The sequence below is a fragment of the Sprattus sprattus genome, assembly GCF_963457725.1.
Source record: "Sprattus sprattus genome assembly, chromosome: 4".
In the NCBI taxonomy this organism is placed as follows: Eukaryota; Metazoa; Chordata; class Actinopteri; order Clupeiformes; family Clupeidae; genus Sprattus; species Sprattus sprattus.
Window position 1 is genome coordinate 25,234,692 of NC_137923.1, and position 18,626 is coordinate 25,253,317.

The 18,626-nt window shown below is 46.3% G+C and overlaps 1 protein-coding gene across 1 annotated transcript in view; it reads left to right on the forward strand.

Annotated features, from left to right (window-relative positions):
• The window catches only part of rgs12b (regulator of G protein signaling 12b), a 44,957-nt gene extending 27,897 nt beyond the window's left edge, over positions 1 to 17,060 (forward strand). The window contains exons 3-16 of the mRNA XM_080837375.1: positions 2,349 to 2,370; positions 6,683 to 6,852; positions 7,056 to 7,148; positions 7,874 to 8,017; positions 8,963 to 9,142; positions 10,050 to 10,194; positions 10,499 to 10,593; positions 10,948 to 11,142; positions 11,433 to 11,506; positions 11,697 to 11,823; positions 12,490 to 12,586; positions 13,171 to 13,244; positions 14,140 to 14,236; positions 14,607 to 17,060. Of these exons, the coding sequence (XP_080693501.1) occupies positions 2,349 to 2,370; positions 6,683 to 6,852; positions 7,056 to 7,148; positions 7,874 to 8,017; positions 8,963 to 9,142; positions 10,050 to 10,194; positions 10,499 to 10,593; positions 10,948 to 11,142; positions 11,433 to 11,506; positions 11,697 to 11,823; positions 12,490 to 12,586; positions 13,171 to 13,244; positions 14,140 to 14,236; positions 14,607 to 15,265 (2,172 nt within the window). The 3' untranslated portion in view covers positions 15,266 to 17,060. The remainder of the gene's footprint in view (positions 1 to 2,348; positions 2,371 to 6,682; positions 6,853 to 7,055; positions 7,149 to 7,873; positions 8,018 to 8,962; positions 9,143 to 10,049; positions 10,195 to 10,498; positions 10,594 to 10,947; positions 11,143 to 11,432; positions 11,507 to 11,696; positions 11,824 to 12,489; positions 12,587 to 13,170; positions 13,245 to 14,139; positions 14,237 to 14,606) is intronic.
• Positions 17,061 to 18,626: the final 1,566 nt, after the last annotated feature.

The following is an 18,626-nucleotide window of genomic DNA, read 5'->3' on the forward strand; positions in this document are numbered from 1 at the left end:
AGGGTCGTGTCCAGAAACTGGCAAACCTCATAAATAACTGCACTTGTTGTTGTCCATTTGAATTTAACATTGCAAAAAAGGAAGAATAATGGAGTTATAGAGGAGCCACAGTGAAATGCAAGTAATTATACAGAGCAAGAAATGAAAACGAAATCGATAAAAATATCTAAAAAATCATTTTCAAGCTCAATTAATTCAATGTAACATGCTACACATATTCAGATTTTATGACCAATATAAGGAAAGGTTGTATTGTCAGGATTATCCTGTTCTCCATGTGACCCTGTGGTCAGGAGAAATTGCCCTATGCATGCCCACTGAAGGCTGCAGGGGACGAAGGGGGTCGTAACATAGTACTGTATGTTCCTGGGACAAAACATGTGGAGGTAAGCTATGCATAAAGGAAATATAGGTAGCATGCATAAGTAACCCAATTGCGATAATTTGCCATCATGCGCCAAGCATCACAACCTGGGATCTGTTGTTTTCCAGTTGTACATTTTTTTATTATCCTTACCACAGTGTAGACCTGTTGATAACTTCTCACAGTCCAGTGTTGGAAATAAATTATTTCTTCCACCAACAGAAGATTCTAAATTCTACCACCCATATGTTTTACCAGCCACCATTTTGTAACTACACTTTTGTGTCGAACTGACTGTTGTGTAGTGTTTACACTGATACACATTTCCCCCATGAAACAGTTTTCAGTTAATATGTATTTACAAATGCTTATTCATTCATAGTCTGTAGAATTAGTCTAGTCAACTTTGTGAATTCCTAATAAGGAAGTGCTCTCCAACTTTGAATTTCACATCCAAACCTTACTCTGATTGGTCAATATGCAGAAGGAGACATAGATAACTTTTACCTTACAGTGGCTGCAAAGGCTGGTAAGTAACAACACTATTTATGTAGGATGCCTGACGATTGAGTTGACTTTTTCATGGAATGATTAAATCTTGTCAACTATGTTTGTTAAATGCCCCCTTTGTTTACATGGTACCGGGGTTGCTAGGTTGATCAAATTCACCCGCATTTGGCTGGTAGCTGGTTTCAATTCCAGGCCTGTCACAGTCCCATATGGGCCAGGGTCTCTCTCCCCTGTCACAGTCCCATATGGGCCAGGGTCCCTCTCTCCTGTCACAGTCCCATATGGGCCAGGGTCCCTCTCTCCTGTCACAGATTCATAGGGCCCAGGACCACTCTCTCCTGTGTGTGAAGTGTAATAAGAAGAAGCTGTGCTGGAGTATTCCTCTCGTTCCCTTATCTGAGCTGTCTGCCATAGCTCTGAGCCACAACATGTCTGGGCACATGCAAACACTGGGACAGGATGGCCCTGGGGTGTGTTTGTGTGTCGGTTTGTCTGTCTGTCTGTGTATCGTGTCTAAGTGTGTGTTTTTGTTTGTGCGTGTTTTTTGTATACATGTGTTTCAGAATTAGGTGTTTCAGAGTGTCAGTGCCAATGAGTGCAGTCGATGGTCAGTGTCGAAGGACTATCTTTATCTGTCTTTCCATATGACTGATATGGCTCATACTCCCCACTGATCATAGACATTCCTGCCGCCTCTGATGTGTCTCCATGGGCCTGGTTTCGAATGAGTGTACACTCTGAGGGTTGGTGCTCTCCCAGTAGCCTCTCCCAGGTCTCCATAGGAAGTGAGTCAGTGTGTCCTAGAAGGAACAGGTTGTGTGGCGCTCACACACAGCCTCCCAGCTGATAGGCCTTCCACTCAGTAAAGTCTGCACCTATGATGACCTCATGACTCAAGCACCCTCTTCTGCTGTGGCTTTCATATTCATGAGGTAGGCTATTGTTGTCTTGAGACTGGGGCTTTGAGGCTTCTTAGATTCCCAATTGAGAAACAGGAAACAAGTTGCTAAAGCAGCTGCCCTCATGTTACCTGGGCAGTGGCATAGTTAGATCCAGGTATTTGTTAAAAAATATATATATATTTATTTATTGGTATGTTTCTGTGTGTTTGTATGTGTGTTCTGGTTGGGTAACCTTCTGTAGTCCGTCCCACACCACAGTGGGAAGGGCTGTTCATCTCTCAAGAAGAGGAGGTGGTTTGTGAGGTCAGTGTGCCATAGCCACGCCCCCAGGCACATCACATTAAGCAGCGCGGGACAAAAGGGTGTTACCGGTGAAACTGGAGGAACTGGTGTGTGTGTGTGTGTGTGTGAGTGTGTGAGCGAGTTAAGTGAGTGAGTGAGTGAGTTAGTGTACGTGTGCTGGTGTGTGTCAACTGTCCAGGGAGCACTGCCCTGCCACACTATTTGACTCTCGGATGTTGCCATGAAGAGACACCCTCACCTCACCCATGTCTCTCTGTGTTCTCTTGCAGTCTGCAGCGGTCTCCGATGGCGGTAAGTACTTCAGCACTAGCACTCCGATCTCCTGACCTCCGAGTCTCTCCCTCCCATCTGCCTCTCCACTCTCCTCTCGCTTAAGCGCACGGCCACCTGGCCTCTGTTCCCTTGCTCAGAGCTCGTGTGTGTGGAAGATGGCCTCCTGTGTCTCCTCGCTCTTGTTTAGTTCCACAAAGCTTTGTAGTTTAAATCCCCACTGCGGGTTCTTATGCTCATACAGGGCCTTGCTTTAACTTTCTTTTAAAAAAGGGCGTAGTCTGTTCTTAAATGTCTTGAGTGTTAACTAATTTCTCCTCTGGCTTCTACCTGCTCTCATACTTCAGTCTATCAGTTCATGTGTTTCATTTATAAGCTTGCCAATTCACCCTCCCTTTCCAGTGTGTGGTTAAAAAACATGTGTGCCTTCATTGTGTCCTCCTTATAAACATGCTACTCATTCCCCTTATCTGTGCCTGTTGTAGTTCAGTTCAAATTCTGTACAATGTGTCCTCTCTCCCTGTGTTGTCTAGCTATACTTCAGAAGGCATGTCTGCTCTGAATGGCTGCGTTTCTATCAGAATAGAGCTCATTGTTGGACTGGCAGATAAAGAGTAGAGTTTAAAGTAAATTGGCATAATGAAGATGATGCAGAGAGGATACTGTGCTGGTCCCTCTCTCACTCTCTCTCTCTAGGTACTTCTTTCTATCTTTGTGTCAGATAACTCCTGATAAGATTGGCTTTCTTTAGCGTGGTGTTGCCAAAAAAGACTCTTGGATAGTAGGATGTGTATTGTATAAATGTTTGTTTAGGTGTCGTCCATCTTGTATCTTGTATGACTGTGTATGGATTGCTTAACCCACGGAACAGGATGGGATTAACCCACGACATGTTTTGTCATGACCGGTGCAGGGTAGGAACTCTTTTTTTAAACTGTGACTGTGTAAGCACTGAAATATCGTTAGTCTGGCCACTTCATTATGGGTCCTTTCACATACCCCTGCAGAGTTGAAAGGTTTAAGTCATTATCATGGAACTGAAAGGCCTTGTGATTGTGCTCACAGTGCTACTAGAACCAGATTTCAAGCACACCTCAGAACTCCCTTTACCACATAACTTTATAGGATTTGCAATAGGGTTGATCAGCATACCATATCATACCATATTGGATCGAGCCAAACCAGACAGAAAGGGCCCAGACCCCCCGTAAACACAAACACTCACAAAGACACACACACATTCGCTTTCATTTACACGTGTGAACATTGGTGCAACGTTTGCTGAGTGTTGGAATCCTTACCCTTCTTTGCATAACAAAAGGTCTCGGGTGTGAGGGGCAGCTGTGTTGTAATTGGAGGGGCTGCTCGTAGACCATCTGTGAGGAGATGAATGGCCCCAAATCCACTTTTTTTTTAAGTGGTGGGACAGAAACAGGAAAAAAGTTATGACAACAGATATGAATGGAACTAGATCTGAAAATCTTCAGGGTTAGTGTGTGTGTACGTGTATGTGTACGTGTATGTGTACGTGCGTTTGGCTGGGAGAAGGAGAGGGCATGAAACTGTCTATGTCGTGGCTCTGGCTGTGAGAAAGGAGGAACATTGCCGTTGTGGTTTCTCTGACACCCTTGGTGGCACCCTTGGAGATTACATTTTCCCTTGGATGTGTGTCAGTATGTGGCTCTCTAGACATTCACTCTCACCCAAGAGGTTAAAGCAGTTTTTTTTTTTTAAAGCTACAAAGGGTTGACATGTGGAAGTCAGCCTGGTCACACAACATATGACCTCAGTTGTCAGCTGTCCTTGAATCACTTAAGTTCTGTCTCGTACTACCTTCAGTGGAATGTGAATTTGTAAGGCTGATTCTGAGTCAGTTGTAGTGAGCCTAGTAATTGAATCCCCTCGCACCACTGATAGGGTAGTACGGTAAACATGAGGTTATCCTAGTGTCTTTTGATTGGTCTGTTTCCAGCTCAGAATGTAGCTAAGCGTATTCAGCCTAGACACTCATTAGGCAGTGTTAATCATAAATGTAGGTAATAAGCTACATGGTGATTAGCCTAAATAAAGACACTCATATGGAAGCTGGGAAAAAAGCATCAAGCTATTGCTATTGTTCTTCTGTGTCTAGTAGTGCAGAGTGTGCTAAATCCTGTACTCAAGAAGCCACAGGACGTTGTTGTTAGTCTGCATTCCAGACTTGTGGTTTGGCACACTTACAAAAGCATTTGAGTGGTTAAGGTGTATTTGCATTAACGTTTGTGCAGCTCTGATGGCGGACTTATTTGTAGAAGAAGAAAAAAACATTTTCTCAAATTACTCGGATTACATTGGCTTGTTTTACATGACGTATAGGTCTGGTCAGTTACTGTCGAATGAATATGAAGTTGCAGTGCCAGCCACTGGAATGTGAAAAGGCTCTACCATTGAGTTGGACCATTGACAAGGCTATTATCTAGTAGCTTCAGCGTTTCAGCTTGGCTGTTTGCAGCCACAATACAGTAGCTAGTTGATGATGAGGGATGAATTCTTTCACATGATGGTCTCTATGGTGATCCCACGTACTGAAAGGCCTCATTGACAGATATTTTATATTAGTGCACTGAGCCCTGTGGACAAGGCTGTGTTTGCCTTGTTTTGAATGTGATTTAGTGTGATTCTGCTCCAAGTGTGCAATGCTATATGCTGCACTGTTGTAACATAGGCAGACATTAATATTGCAGTGCTGCCGTTGCTCCAGCAGTCTACGGTTCCCTCCTCTTCTCTTCCCTTTCAATTATTTATCGCAGGAACTCTGTGGTGCCTTTTGTACCAGGGTTGGTGGATCTGTTTCCCGCACGAGAGTGTGTGTGTTTGTGATAAAGTGTCTCTCCAGTGGCATTGAGCTTCATTGCTCATAACCCGAGCCCCAGTGTGCTCCCTGCGCTCGCTTTCTCTGGCAGTGCGATATGGGGGAAAACGCTTACGTTGATACGTGCCCACTTCGTCAGCTCAGGAGATAGAGTTTGAGCGGGCATAGGCCGGGGCATGGAAGTTAGGGCCTGGTGGCCCCTCGGCATGAAGTACCTGGCCAGGTGGCACCACAGTGGCTCCTACCAGCTTTACCCAGGTAAGCTAGGCATGCTGCCTTTGCAAGGGGCTTACTCACAGGTTGCCAAGTTGTACATTTCACCGGGGTTACGGCTGGACCCGAGCTTGGATCACAGATCGCTAAGTACACAGGTAGCGGAGAAACTAGTGAAGAGATGCTTGATCCAAGTTGATTTTGTCCACAGAGAAGGATTTTGTTAGAAATAACATGACCTGGTTGTCTGCAGTAAGAAAGCACACATCAGGCGCATTGGTGCTCCTCTGCACTATTTTGCTGTTTACTGACACTAGTGAGGGAGATTGCTCTCTGTCTACGGAAGTTTTCTCATGTCTTTCTGAATTGTGGTGATTAGTGAGTGTTATGAAACACTTGCATGTTGAAAAGTTTCCATTGTGAGATTGGAGATGGAAATGCGAGCCTGGAGACGATGTGGGTAAAACAAAGAAACAAACAAAACTGTCTTTCTTTATCACAGTGTTTTTCCCAGTCCTCAAGTCAGACCAGTCAAAAGTTTCCAGTAGCTCTGACACTGTTGGCTTCAGTGTACCCGATGCCCGAGGGCAGGATATCTGTAGGATAAGTAAAATAGTGCTAATTTCTATAACCATTTAGTTACCTGAAATAGAATAAAATATCCCTACTTTTGTCTTCCTCCCTTACTGTAGCACGTGGATGGGACTGTCTTGGTCATGGAATGTTGATTCCTATTCAAGCTTGAGCTGAAATCGTATTATCTGTGTGAGATATGTGACTCGCCCCTTAGGCATGCATGAGGGTTCCAACTACAGTACATGTTGTATTGTCTGTGTCATGGACTCAAGTCAGCACCTAGAAATGTTGACTGATAATGTGGAACTGTACCGGTAGACTGTGCTGTGTGGGTGAAACTAAATGTGATTTGTTTGATAGACTCCCCAACCAGGTCCTTCCTATAATTCTCAGCTATGGGTGGTGCACATGACATTTACTCATGTTCTCATTTAGTCATAGAGAAAGGAACTGAACTCTGAGACCTAATGTTTTTAGTCCCTCCCTCTACCCCGGTCCAGTTGATGGCAGTGTGTTTGTACGTCCACGCAGTGTTTGTGCACCTGCATGTGTGTGTGTGTGTGTGTGTGTGTGTGTGTGTGTGTGTGTGTGTGTGTGTGTGTGTGTGTGTGTGTGTGTGTGTGTGTGTGTGTGTGTGTGTGTGTGCGTTTGTGTGTGTGTGCTCGCATGTGGTAACAAGTATCGCCTCCACAGAGCTGAACAGCGGTGATCTGAAGGGCTGTGGCAGTGACAACAGCCTGAACAGCAACGCCAGCCTGCCCAGCGTACAGTGCCACCGGCGCCACACGGAGCGCCGCGTGGCATCATGGGCGGTGTGCTTCGAGCGCCTGCTTCAGGACCCCGTCGGCGTCCGCTACTTCTCGGTACACCAGCTTAAACTGATTTACATGTAAACCCTGCTGAATTTCTGTTCAATTTGCTTTGAATGGCTTTGTATTACATTGGTTTGTTTTTGCACTGCTTTGTTCATGCTATGAACTAGCTGTTAATTTGAAAAAAATAACCCTAAATGCAGTTGGCTTAATTGTGTCACAAACCGGCGCTTAATTTACTTCTACAATCTTAGGAATTCCTGAAGAAGGAGTTCAGTGAGGAAAACATCCTGTTCTGGCAGGCCTGTGAGTTCTTCAGCCATGTTCCAGAGACGGATAAAAAGCAGGTAAGAGATGCCCATCTCAGCAGCACTTATCCACCTGTGTGACCCAGCAGTCAGATATATGGCAGCACACTCAATGCTGGGTTTGTACTTGTCTCACTTGGTGTCAATATTTACCAATCAGTTAAAACCTGGTGAGATCACTATCACTGCCATCAGAGAGACTCTCTGCATTGAGGCCATAAGGATCACATTACTACCCCCAGGGGTTAAATGTGATTATAGCTACAGTTGGCAAAGAGAATCCTGCTGTGTTTTGACAGGACTATGGGCTAGTTTTTGCAGTTTGCAGAAAACAAACTTATGCTATTGTGCAGACGTCACAGAAATGTGAGTGTTGACTAGGTTTTACCACTCCCTCTCAGCTAGCTGTGGATTCGAGGAACTGAGGGGAACGTTTTAGGCCTGAAGTATGTAACACTTTTAGTTGCATTGCATGACAGGGAGACACTGTTTGTCCAATAAGGTTGGGTAACCCCCAGAGAGAAATAGTGCAGAACTAGAGCACAGTTCCTGATGATGGTTATTCATGGGAAGTTATGTGGTAAAGGTTTCATAAGCTTCCTTGAATCAAGATTGAGTTCTGGTGGTCCGTGTGACTGAAATGGTGGTCCTGAGGTGGACTTGTGGCCACCTGCATCCTTCTGTGTCACAACACAGGCACTATCTCTCCCAATCTCCCTAATGATCACCCTTCTCCCCTCTCCTCTCCTCCCCACCCCACCCAGCTCTCTCAGAGGGCCCGCGAGATCTACAACAGCTTCCTGTCCAGCAAAGCCACCACGCCCGTCAACATAGACAGCCAGGCCCAGTTGGCTGATGACATCCTCAATGCCCCCCGACCCGAAATGTTCAAGGAGCAGCAGCTTCAGGTAGGACCCCCTCCGCCTCCATCTGTTATGGACCCCAGCTACAGACATGAACCCCTCCGTCTGTTATGGACTCAGACATTAACCCCTCCGTCTCATTTGGACTACAGCTACAGACATTAACCCCTCCGTCTGCAATAGAATCCAGCTCAGACATTAACCCATCACTCAACATGGATTCCAGCTGAAGACATTAAACCAGTGGAAGCGCATCAGTGCACTGAGCTGAGCTTCTCATCTTTGGTCCTTGGTTCTTGTGCCTTCCACATCCTCCTAAGTGCATTGATGTTCTTCCAGTAGTTCATGTTTTTTAGCCAGGTTTATTATTGTGAGCCATAGGCATTTGTGTGGCGACACATATTCACAACAGGATCCTTTGTGGTTAGCGAGAGGAAGACGGGGTGGCGTTTGAGCTAAGATAGGAACCAAGTCACGCGGACATAAATAATGGCCCGCCACACTGCGATGCCCTCACGGGCCGAACACGCCTGCCACATGACAACACCCTGGGCCCTTCCAAGAGCCGAGATGCACTTCCTGTCTGATGAATGTGCGATTTGTCTGGAGTAAAAAGGGGTCGCTTGGCAGGGCTGATTACATGCCAAATCATCAGTACAAGCACAAACAGCAGTTTTGTCTCACAATGTCACCTTTTCATCATCTCTTTTTATCTGTTCCTCGTGGAACTGCCAGGGCCCCTTTTTTGGTGTTTTCCTAGAAAGCACACAAACAAGTGGTTGATGATGGAAGAAACATTTGATGCTGAAAGATTTATCTGCACTGTTCTGTATCGAAAGAAGAATCATTCATGGACTTTAATTAAACTAAGGATTCTCTTTATAGATAGCTGCATTTAATGCGTTTAAGAATTGTAGCTTTTTTATGTACATACATTTAAAAAAAATACAAACATACAAATCTCTAAATGCCTCCCTTTGTCTCTGTCAGATTTTCAACCTGATGAAGTTTGACAGCTACACACGCTTCCTCAAGTCATTTCTGTATCAGGAGTGCATGCTGGCCGAGGTGGAGGGCCGCCCCCTGCCTGACCCCAACCAGATCCCCAGCAGCCCCACCTCCAAACACAGCACCGGCTCAGACCGCTCCAACTTCTTCACTCCCAAGAAGGTACACACACACACACACATCTAAAATCCCTTACACTTCCTCTTCTCTCTCTTTCTCTCTCTCTCTCTCTCTCTCTCTCTCTCTCTTTCTCTCTCTCTCTCTAACACACAGACGCATACATATATAAACTCCCTTACTCTCTCTAACACACACACACACACACAAAGTGCATATAGACACATACAAACAATTTGAAACATGCCTATAACCCCCCCCCACACACACACACTCCCTCACACAAACAGATCCACAATAACAATTAAACTAATGCACTCAATCACTCACTTACTTGCTCACTCTCACTCTCTCTCTCTCAAACACACACACACACACACACACATGCAGAGAACATGGTTATCCCCAAGCTTTGCCAAACTGACGCATTGGAAAATCTGTTGGAACCAGTTGGAGCAACTGTGCAACTACACTGTCAGTCTGTGTGCATACCTTTTGCATTTATCTGTTTGCAACAAATAAACACCTGCGTGAGGTGTGAGATTGCAGGCTCATTTGTTAAGTTGCTTTAGTCTGCTAACACTGGCCTAGCATAAGAAATAATAAGAATTGTGAGAATGGTGTGTGTACAAAAGGAAAAGAAAATCTACACAGATGTCATCAGCTGCCAATACCTCCATACATTGAAGTGATATTTTGTGCAGTAGTGTATATTTGACTCATTTGACACTCATTCAAAACCCCTTGTTGCATATGTCTGTTTATGTTAACATGTGGCTCAACATGTGATTTAAGGCTGGCTCAGTATACTAGCTCTGAATTTGTCACACCTCAAAGCTAATTTGTAAGGAACTTGCCTTGACCCTGTTAAATCCCTATATAAGGTCTCTGTGTTCTGCGGCGCCACGTGTGACATTAGCGATGACTGAATTTATGAGCGCTGGTGTTTCAGGAGGACAAGAAAAACAAATCTGGGCGGTCCCTGAACGATGACAGCAAGGATGAGCAGTGTGACAAAAAAAAAGGGATCTTCTTCTCTTGGTCCCGGAACAGGAGCTTTGGAAAAGGCCCCAAGAAGAGAGACCTGTGTGACTACAGTGAGTAGAAGGACGTTTTCCTAGTTCCCTCAGGGTCCAAATTAGAGGAAGCACTCGCAAAGGAAATGCCTCTGATAATGGATACCCAAGGGACAGTGTTGTGGGGAATATCAGTTACTTTGTTGATGTTGATTGTTTTGTATGGACATTATTTAAATGTATTTACACTAGAAACGTGCATTCTTCAGAAGGGTTGAAACATATTTCTTGGCTTTATGTGGTCGGTGTAGATGTTCTGGTATTTGTTTTCTTCGTATGTTACTCTTTAACTATGTGAGTCCTTGCTGTGGTGCCTTTCCCACAGGTTTCACTGGTAGTAATGGCCGACGGGAATCCCAAGGCTCTTTATCCTCGGGGACCAGTCTGGAGTTGGGCACCTCAGGCTCGGGCAAGAATGAGGTCAGTGAAGTCAGTGAACTCCAAAATGTCTTAATATAACGGTTTTGTCCTTGCGTCTTGTTCTATGTCATATGCACGTCGAACCTCCTGGAACCCACTTACATAAAACCGGTTTTTCAGTTAAATTAAAGTTAAAGTTAAAAATTTAAGTTTTATGTTCAGGTTCAGTCAAATGGCCCCTATCTTATTGCCACGTCAAACTCTCTCTTCTGGGTTGACTGCGTTCCATTTTGTCCCGGGGATGTCCAGGTGCTCCTCATGAGCAAACGACAGAAGAACAGAACCATCTGGTTTGTGTCTCGTCTGTGACTGCAGGCATATTTACATCCCCAATCATTTCCCCCCTCCACGCAGGGTGACACGTCACGGAACTCCATGCCCCTTATGGAGCGTGTGGTGAGGCACTGCAACATAAACCTTCCGGATGGTTCTTGCTGCCCTGTACCTATCAGGCCCGGCGTGTCCATCCGCGAGGTGCTGCACGGGCTCTGCGAGAAACTGTCCATCAACCTTGCCGCCGTAGATCTGTTCTTGGTGGGAGGAGAGAAGGTATGAGTGGACCCCTTCAGGTCCTAGGGTCTGAAGCAGAGTTATGGGACTGTGCTGTGCATGAGTTTGTGTACAGAGCTCTAAGAAGCATTCTCAGGTGTGCTCTGTTTGTTTTGCCTGATATTTAATACCTCAGAGTTTTGTTAGGGTGGGGGGCCACTGGAGTTTGCTCAGTGGTGTGTGGGTGATTGTGGCCTGTGTCTGTGTGTGTTATCTGATATGTCATACCCCTGTGTTTGGCAGTCTTCATAATTGACTAACTGTGTGCGTTTGTCTTTGTCTTTTCAAAGCCTCTTGTGCTTGACCAGGACTGCATGACCCTGTGTTCACGCGACCTGCGACTAGAGAAACGCACTTTGTTCAGGTGAGTTCTGCCCTTCCATTTCAAATGTATTTTCAAGCTTTGAACTATACATTTTGTAGATCATATTACAGTATCGTGGCCATTAATTAATAAATGTAGTTAACGTAGTTCTCTTGCTTACAATCAGAATGAACTAATTGAAACATTATTCAAGTTTTACATATTTGGCACACTTTCCTTTCCTTCTCAGATTGGACCTGGTGCCAATCAATCGATCTGTTGGGTTGAAGGCTAAACCCACCAAACCCGTCACTGAGGTTCTACGACCGGTCGTGGCCAAATATGGGCTCCACTTAGCGGACCTTGTGGCCAGGATAGTAAGTGCTGTCCTTTAGCCCATATTTCATGTATGACAGGATATCCGATAGAAATGAGTACAACCTTTATGTTCTTACATCATGCCTTGCACTGCTAGTGTGGTTTAGACCACTAACCAGTCCAGCTGATGGGTTAATATTTGTATAATATTGGAATACATTTCAAAAAGATAACATAAGTGACTGAGCCGTACTGCCTGAGTGATGCTTGTGTCCTTGGAGGAGTGTGGGTCTGTAGGCGTCTCACTCCCTCATGTGTTTCGCCCTGTGCTGACTCACCCTTGGTGAGCCACGACACTTTCCTCTCTGGGTGACTGTCTCAAGATGACTACATTCCTAGAACGCAAATAAAGGCACCGTTTTTCACGGCACAACACATCTCGAGCAAAAGCCAAACCCAACAGTGTTTTTAGCTGAAGCAGTGCGTTGTGGGAGGGCCCCTTGCATATTCTTTCCACCAGTTGATAGACTACGTTCTTTAGTCCGAATTCTGAATGAAATAGAAGTCCTGTTCTCAGTTTCTATTCATCCCTGATTCTTGATTTAACAAGTACATTTAAAAGTTGTATATTTTGTGAAGCCTATTCAGCTCTCTGAGATGAGGATAGTTGTGAAGCTGTGTGTAACTTTATGTGTGTCTGTGTGTTTGTGTGTGTGTCTGCACAGAGTGGAGAGAAGGAGCCTCTTGACTTGGGTCTGCCCATATCAAATCTGGACGGGTTAAGAGTGGTACTTGATGTAGCTGATCATGCTGCAGGAAAGGGTAAGGCATGAAGCACAAGCTCACACAAGCTCACACGAACACACACACACACACACACACACACACACACACACACACACACACACACACACACACACACACACACACACACACACACACACACACACACACACAGACACACACACACACACACACAGAACAGTCCTGCCTTTAAAGAGCTGGAATCTAATTTTGCCAAAGCTTTTCTCCTTTGTTATTTTTTCCTCCTCTCATCTGCCATGGTCAAATTGTCTTCATGCTAATGCACCAGTTCTTCCTCTAAAAATGTATCCGTTAAATATCCTCCAAGCATTCCAAATGGAGGAAGTATGCTAGCAACACTAGTCTCGCTTGCATATTAACCGTGCTTGATGCATTCTACATTCACATTCACTGGTTCTAAGCGACCAGGGCGGTGCCAGTCATAGCTCCGTATTTCAGTGCATTTGCTTTGAGATATTGTGAAGCTGTCTGCTCATGTGTCTGCTCCATCTAAATGACCTGAGGGATGTTTGCCGGTTGGCAGTGTGTGATTGTGTTTGTTGTTTATTTGCTGGTGTGTGTTTGACGCCACTCCCCAGCAGTGACGGATAAGCAGAAGCTGACCTCCTCCAAGAGCCACGGTCCGCCCCTGAGTACCAGGAGCCAGTCTGCAACAGTAAGGCCTCCTCCTTCACTCCTCCTTCCTCCGCCTCCTCACAGCGGCCGGCCCTGCCCAACCCGGGGCACCCCCCTCCCGCTGGGGGAGCCGGTGCTGCTGTCTCTGTGTCTGTCCCTGCTCGCTCTGGCCTGCTCCTGGGGGCTGTGTGCATGGCTGGGCCCCCCTCCCACCCCTCTGTCCCTCTCTCTCCAGCTCCTCAGCAGCTCTGTCCTCCTGCTGCCCACTGGCGTCTGCCGGCGCTGCCCTCATGGTTCTGATTTGTCTGTGGCTGGTTTAATCAACATGTTTGTTCCACTCTCTTTCTCTCCCTCTCTGGCACCTCTACCACAACAGTGTCTTTATCTTTCTCTCACAACCTTTGCCTTCTCTCCTGTGAGAGGTTCATGCAAAGGTCCCAGTATTTCAGCTTGGACTGAGCTTCTGTGTGGGCCTGAAGCGGGTCTGAACTTGGACTCTGGATTAGACTCTTTTCCCACCATTTCGACCTCATTGTGGAGGTGTAGCTGTTTCAGGTCCCTGCCCCGACTTAGGTTTGATGGAAAAAGCACGAGAAAGAAAGATAGAGAGACGAAATGATGGTTGGGGCCGTGGACCTGCGTCTGCCCGTGTGGTGTAGTGATGTCAGTGGCGTGGTGATTTGTGGCCTGGTGGTGGTGATGCAGTGTGTTTCCATAGAACATAGAACATAGAATAGAACCACATCCAAACCCCAGTCAACCCACCCTCCCCACCTTAACTGTATCTGAAAAGACCCAGCCTTGCACTGAAATTGGGAGACTAAGAAAAGACACCACCCCCCCCCCCCCCCTGGCTGTCTGACAAACAGGCAACCCCCACTTCCCAGTCCAGGGCCCCCACCCTAATTTGCCCCCTTCTCGTTGTTGCCACTCAGGGGGACGAGAAAGCATCAGGGAAGGCCTCATCTGTCAAAACCCAGCTGCAAGTGGAAAAAAGGAGGCAGAAAAAGATTAATATAGACGAAGCCGAAGGTAAAGCTCACCCCCGCTATGTTTCTCTGTCTCTCTCCATCTGTCTCTCTCTTCACTGCGCTCCTGCTCTCACTCTGTTGCCATAGTGTTTGGCTCCTGTCCCCGTGTCTCCATGGAAATGCCAGTTGTTTATGGACTAACGCTAGCAGCTGCACAGCTCTCGATTGGGCAGTCACGCTTAATGTTTAAAACCCTGTTCCTGTCTATCTCCTCCCTTGTGTCCAGATTTGCTCCACTCACCATCTCGCATGCATCCTCAAGCCGAGCCAATTGTTTATTGTTTGATTGAAGCATTGTTGTACAGATCGGCGTAATCATCTTTTCCTTTTCCTTTCATGCATCTTTTTCCTTTTCCTCGGGCGCTGTGCAGAGTTCTTCGAGCTCATATCCAAAGCTCAGGGCAAGCGAGCGGACGACCAGCGAGGTCTGCTAAACAAAAGCGACCTGGTGCTGCCCGACTTCCTGCGCCTGGCCGACAGTGTCAACGACCCGGACGACACCGACGGCCACTGCAGCAGCGGGCAGCGGCGCCGTGGCAATCACCCGCACCAGCCCCTCCTCTGCTCCACCCCCACCGACCGGGCCCGAGGCCGGGAGAATGGCTCGGCCTTCAGCGCCAGCCACCAATCGCAGAGCCTGGACTCAGGAGTGAATGACGGCGGGGGCCGGGGGGGGGCGGGGCCCCGGCGCGCTCTCATGCCCCCCTCTGGCCAGCGCCTGCGCCGCCCCCAGGGCCCCTTCCCCTCAGCCTTCTCCCCCGTAGGCCCCTCCTCAGAGGCCCGCGGCACCCCCGCAGACTGGCCCGGGGGGGGCTCTGTCTCGGGCGTGGGGCACGCCCTGGAGGACGAGGAGAGCGATGCAGACATGACACTGGTGGGCGAGGGGGACATCAGCAGCCCTAACAGCAGCCTGCTGCCCCCTCACGCCTCCATGTCCGAGGACTCCTGTCACCACAGCTACCGCCCCTCCGCGGCCACCTCGGCCACCGCCAGCCAGGGATGGGCCGGATCAGGTATCTCCCCAGTGTGACGCCCTTAATCACGCGCATACACACACCCTCCTCGCACATGCTTACTCATATACAAGTGTGGGTATGTGCAGGACTGTGTGTGTGTGTGTGAGATAGAGAGTGAGTGTGGATGCACGTGTGTTTGGTTTGCCTTCCCTCCCTGATCACCAAGAATATGCCATCATCTTGCAATCTGCCATCACATGTGCAAGACCAGTGCCAAACAACCCACCCCCCCGTCCACGTCCAAACTCAGTCCCACCCAGAGTACACGCGCTCCCTGTGTAAATATACCCGTCAATGCACTTTAACAAACATTTTGCAAAAGAGACTTTTTCAGTGTCATGTTTTACTTTGACTAGTGATATTACTCCTCAAGAATCACCCCCTTTTCTCCCCCAATTCACCCGCAGTTGCCATAAAACACAGCACACTCCAGCCGCCAAACCTCTTGTGTTCTCCGGCAGCCCGGACCACACAATAACACCTCTGTAGCTCAGTGTAGCCGTTATCACTGTTCCAAGATCTGCTGCAGGCGCTAGCCGTCCATTACCGCCTCCACGCCCCCTCGTCCGGGGGCTGTTCTCGTGACTGCCACAGTACAGGACTCACACTCATGCAGGATCTGGAAAGCAAAAGAGCACGAATCATGTGATCGTGTTTTCTCTCTCCCACAGACTCTGCTCTGTACATAGGAGTCTCATGCCTCAAACTTGCAAGACAGCCTGTAAATAACTAGGTGTCGCTTGCCTTCATTAAGATGTCACACACGCGACATGCACACACACACACGCGCACACACACACACACACACACCCACACACACACACACACACACACACACAAACACACACACATATAAAAATAGATACAAACTACCCATACAGTGCAGTCTACATTTGGAAACTCTCCTGTAGATTGCTAAGGAACACATACACAAGCAGGAGTATTATTAACTGCTTGTGTTAATCTAATCATGTCTTATTTCTAATTAACGGTAACTGAGGTTTTGACTGAAGTTCATGTTCATTTTTAGAAAAGGTAATGTGCATGCTGTGTGACGATCTTACATAGCACAAAGGTTCAAAATGCAGTGCTTTTCTCTCTCTCACACACACACACACACACTGTCACACACGCACACACACACACACACACACACACACACACACACACACACACTCATCCATCCATGGCCACAGAACTTCCCACGGCTCAAAGCTAATTAGCGGCAGTAGCGAATACAGTTAAATGAAGCCCATGTCTGCCTAACCCCCTAATCAGTGAACAGCACAGGAGCACGACCCCTGCTGCACTGTGCGCTCTCTCTCTTTCTCTCTCTCTCTCTCTCTCTCTCTCTCTCTCTCTTTCTCTCTCTGATCACTCCACACTGTGGTCCATTCCTGCTGTTTTTCCATCATAATTCTCCTGATAGAACTGCAATTCAACAATGCTAAATGAATGAGAATGACGGCTTCCATTGCCTTCTAAAAAAAAAAAAACAGACTATGGCTTTGAATATAGAGCCTCTTGCTGTTGTGTTTTATAAATATATATATACAGTATGTCACCATGTAATATAACACAGAGAAATAATTTATCTCATGTTGTTTTTAATTTCATTGTATTATCTGTCGAAGTGAACGAGTACTAATTGTGTACATAGTTTTATTATTCCCTTTTCCTGTCTTTTGTGTTCTTTTTTAAGCCAATGACTGTCATTGTTGAATTGCACGCCACAGCTCATTTCAGTCCTCAGTAGGTGCTTCTTCTCTAGACAACAGATCTGCTCTGATTGACCTTGTGTGTTTTTGCAGCCTCTGTAAATAGATCTCTAATAAATGTTCCTGGGTGGAATCACCCGCTCTTACCTTCTGTGTGTGCGTGTGCTGTGACCTGACCTTTTCTGCTGTGACCTCATCTTGACATATGCCTCACCGTCAACAATTCTGATATGTATAGGCACACACAAACACACATACACACACATACAGACAGACACACACACGCACTTCATGTGATTTCTCCTCAAAGGGATTTGACTGTACCTTAGGTCAGACAATATGCTCAGGATGTGCCTGTTTCACAAATGTGTTGTCTTTCTTTCCCTTTTCGATTTCACACGGCAGTAATTCACATTTCTGAGAAGAATTTTATTTAGTTAAATGCATACATACATTCATCCATACTTCTGACCAAAATATACACAGTGAAAGGTCTGTTGTGTTTTTTTCAGCAGTAAAATTATCCTTTCATTTGTTTTGAATCTTTTAGATTAAAATTGTGATCTATTATTCTTATTATCTTCTTGCATTCCTAGCGTGTCCTACATTTCCCCCTTTCCTCCTTGCTTGTTCCTGTGTCGGGAGCGGGAGAGGCTTTCTCCTCGGCATTTGTGATGCATGAGGGCCTGGCTCGGCCTGGCTGCCACTCTCAGCTCAATGCTTGGTTAGGCCGCCTTTGTGTGCCTCAGAGGCCCAGCTTTCAGCGCAACAAAATGGGCCTCTGTTTCTCCCCAAATGTCCACACAACCTCATCCAAAACCTCTTGTGTGTGTGTCCTAATTTGGCCATTGTCTTATCTGTTTCCCATTCAGATTAAGTTTGGGGAGAAAAACCTTCTAGAATCTGATGAAATCATTGCTGCCTCTCATTCTCTCTCTCTCCCTCCCTTTCTCACCGCCTCTGTCCCTGTTTCCCTCTACCTCATTGCATTAGTCCATTACCAGGGACAAGGGCTGCTTGTTCTGTCTGTCAAACTGTTTGCAGACAGGGTAATGGCTTTTTTCTGCAGGCTCCTCTTTTATCTGACCAGTGCAGACAACACAGTCGATGTTGTTTGAACAGCCAGGAACAGTGTTTTACGGTGCTGTTAAACTCATGTAAAACACTTCTAGACGGCCATGGAGATTGCACAGTGTGGTATCTGGTGTACCGTTGGCTTCAGCCAAAAAAAATTAAACAAAATCAAAGCATAATTTCAGAATAGATGAAAAGTCCTAAGCCTTCTGAATGAAAGCAGTTTTTACTGATTTTATCTCTTAATGAGCTTTCTGAAGTGTTTATTATCAGTCGAGAACATCCAAATGTGTTAATTGAATTTCAGAAGAACTGAAGGAAACAATAGATTACAATATAAATACTCTCTGTTTCTACCATTTAAATAATTGGAAACTGTCTGAGGCAGACAAATTCTTCGTAAAATGCCCATTAAACTTGCAGTAACTTCATACGCTCTTGAACACTGAATGCATAGTGAATCAACTAAATAACTTAAATATAACTAAAATGCTGCCTGATGCAGGCAACTTCTTTGTTATATGCCCATAAAACTTGCACTTACTTTTTCAACACTGATTGCTTAGTGAATATATGCTAAATA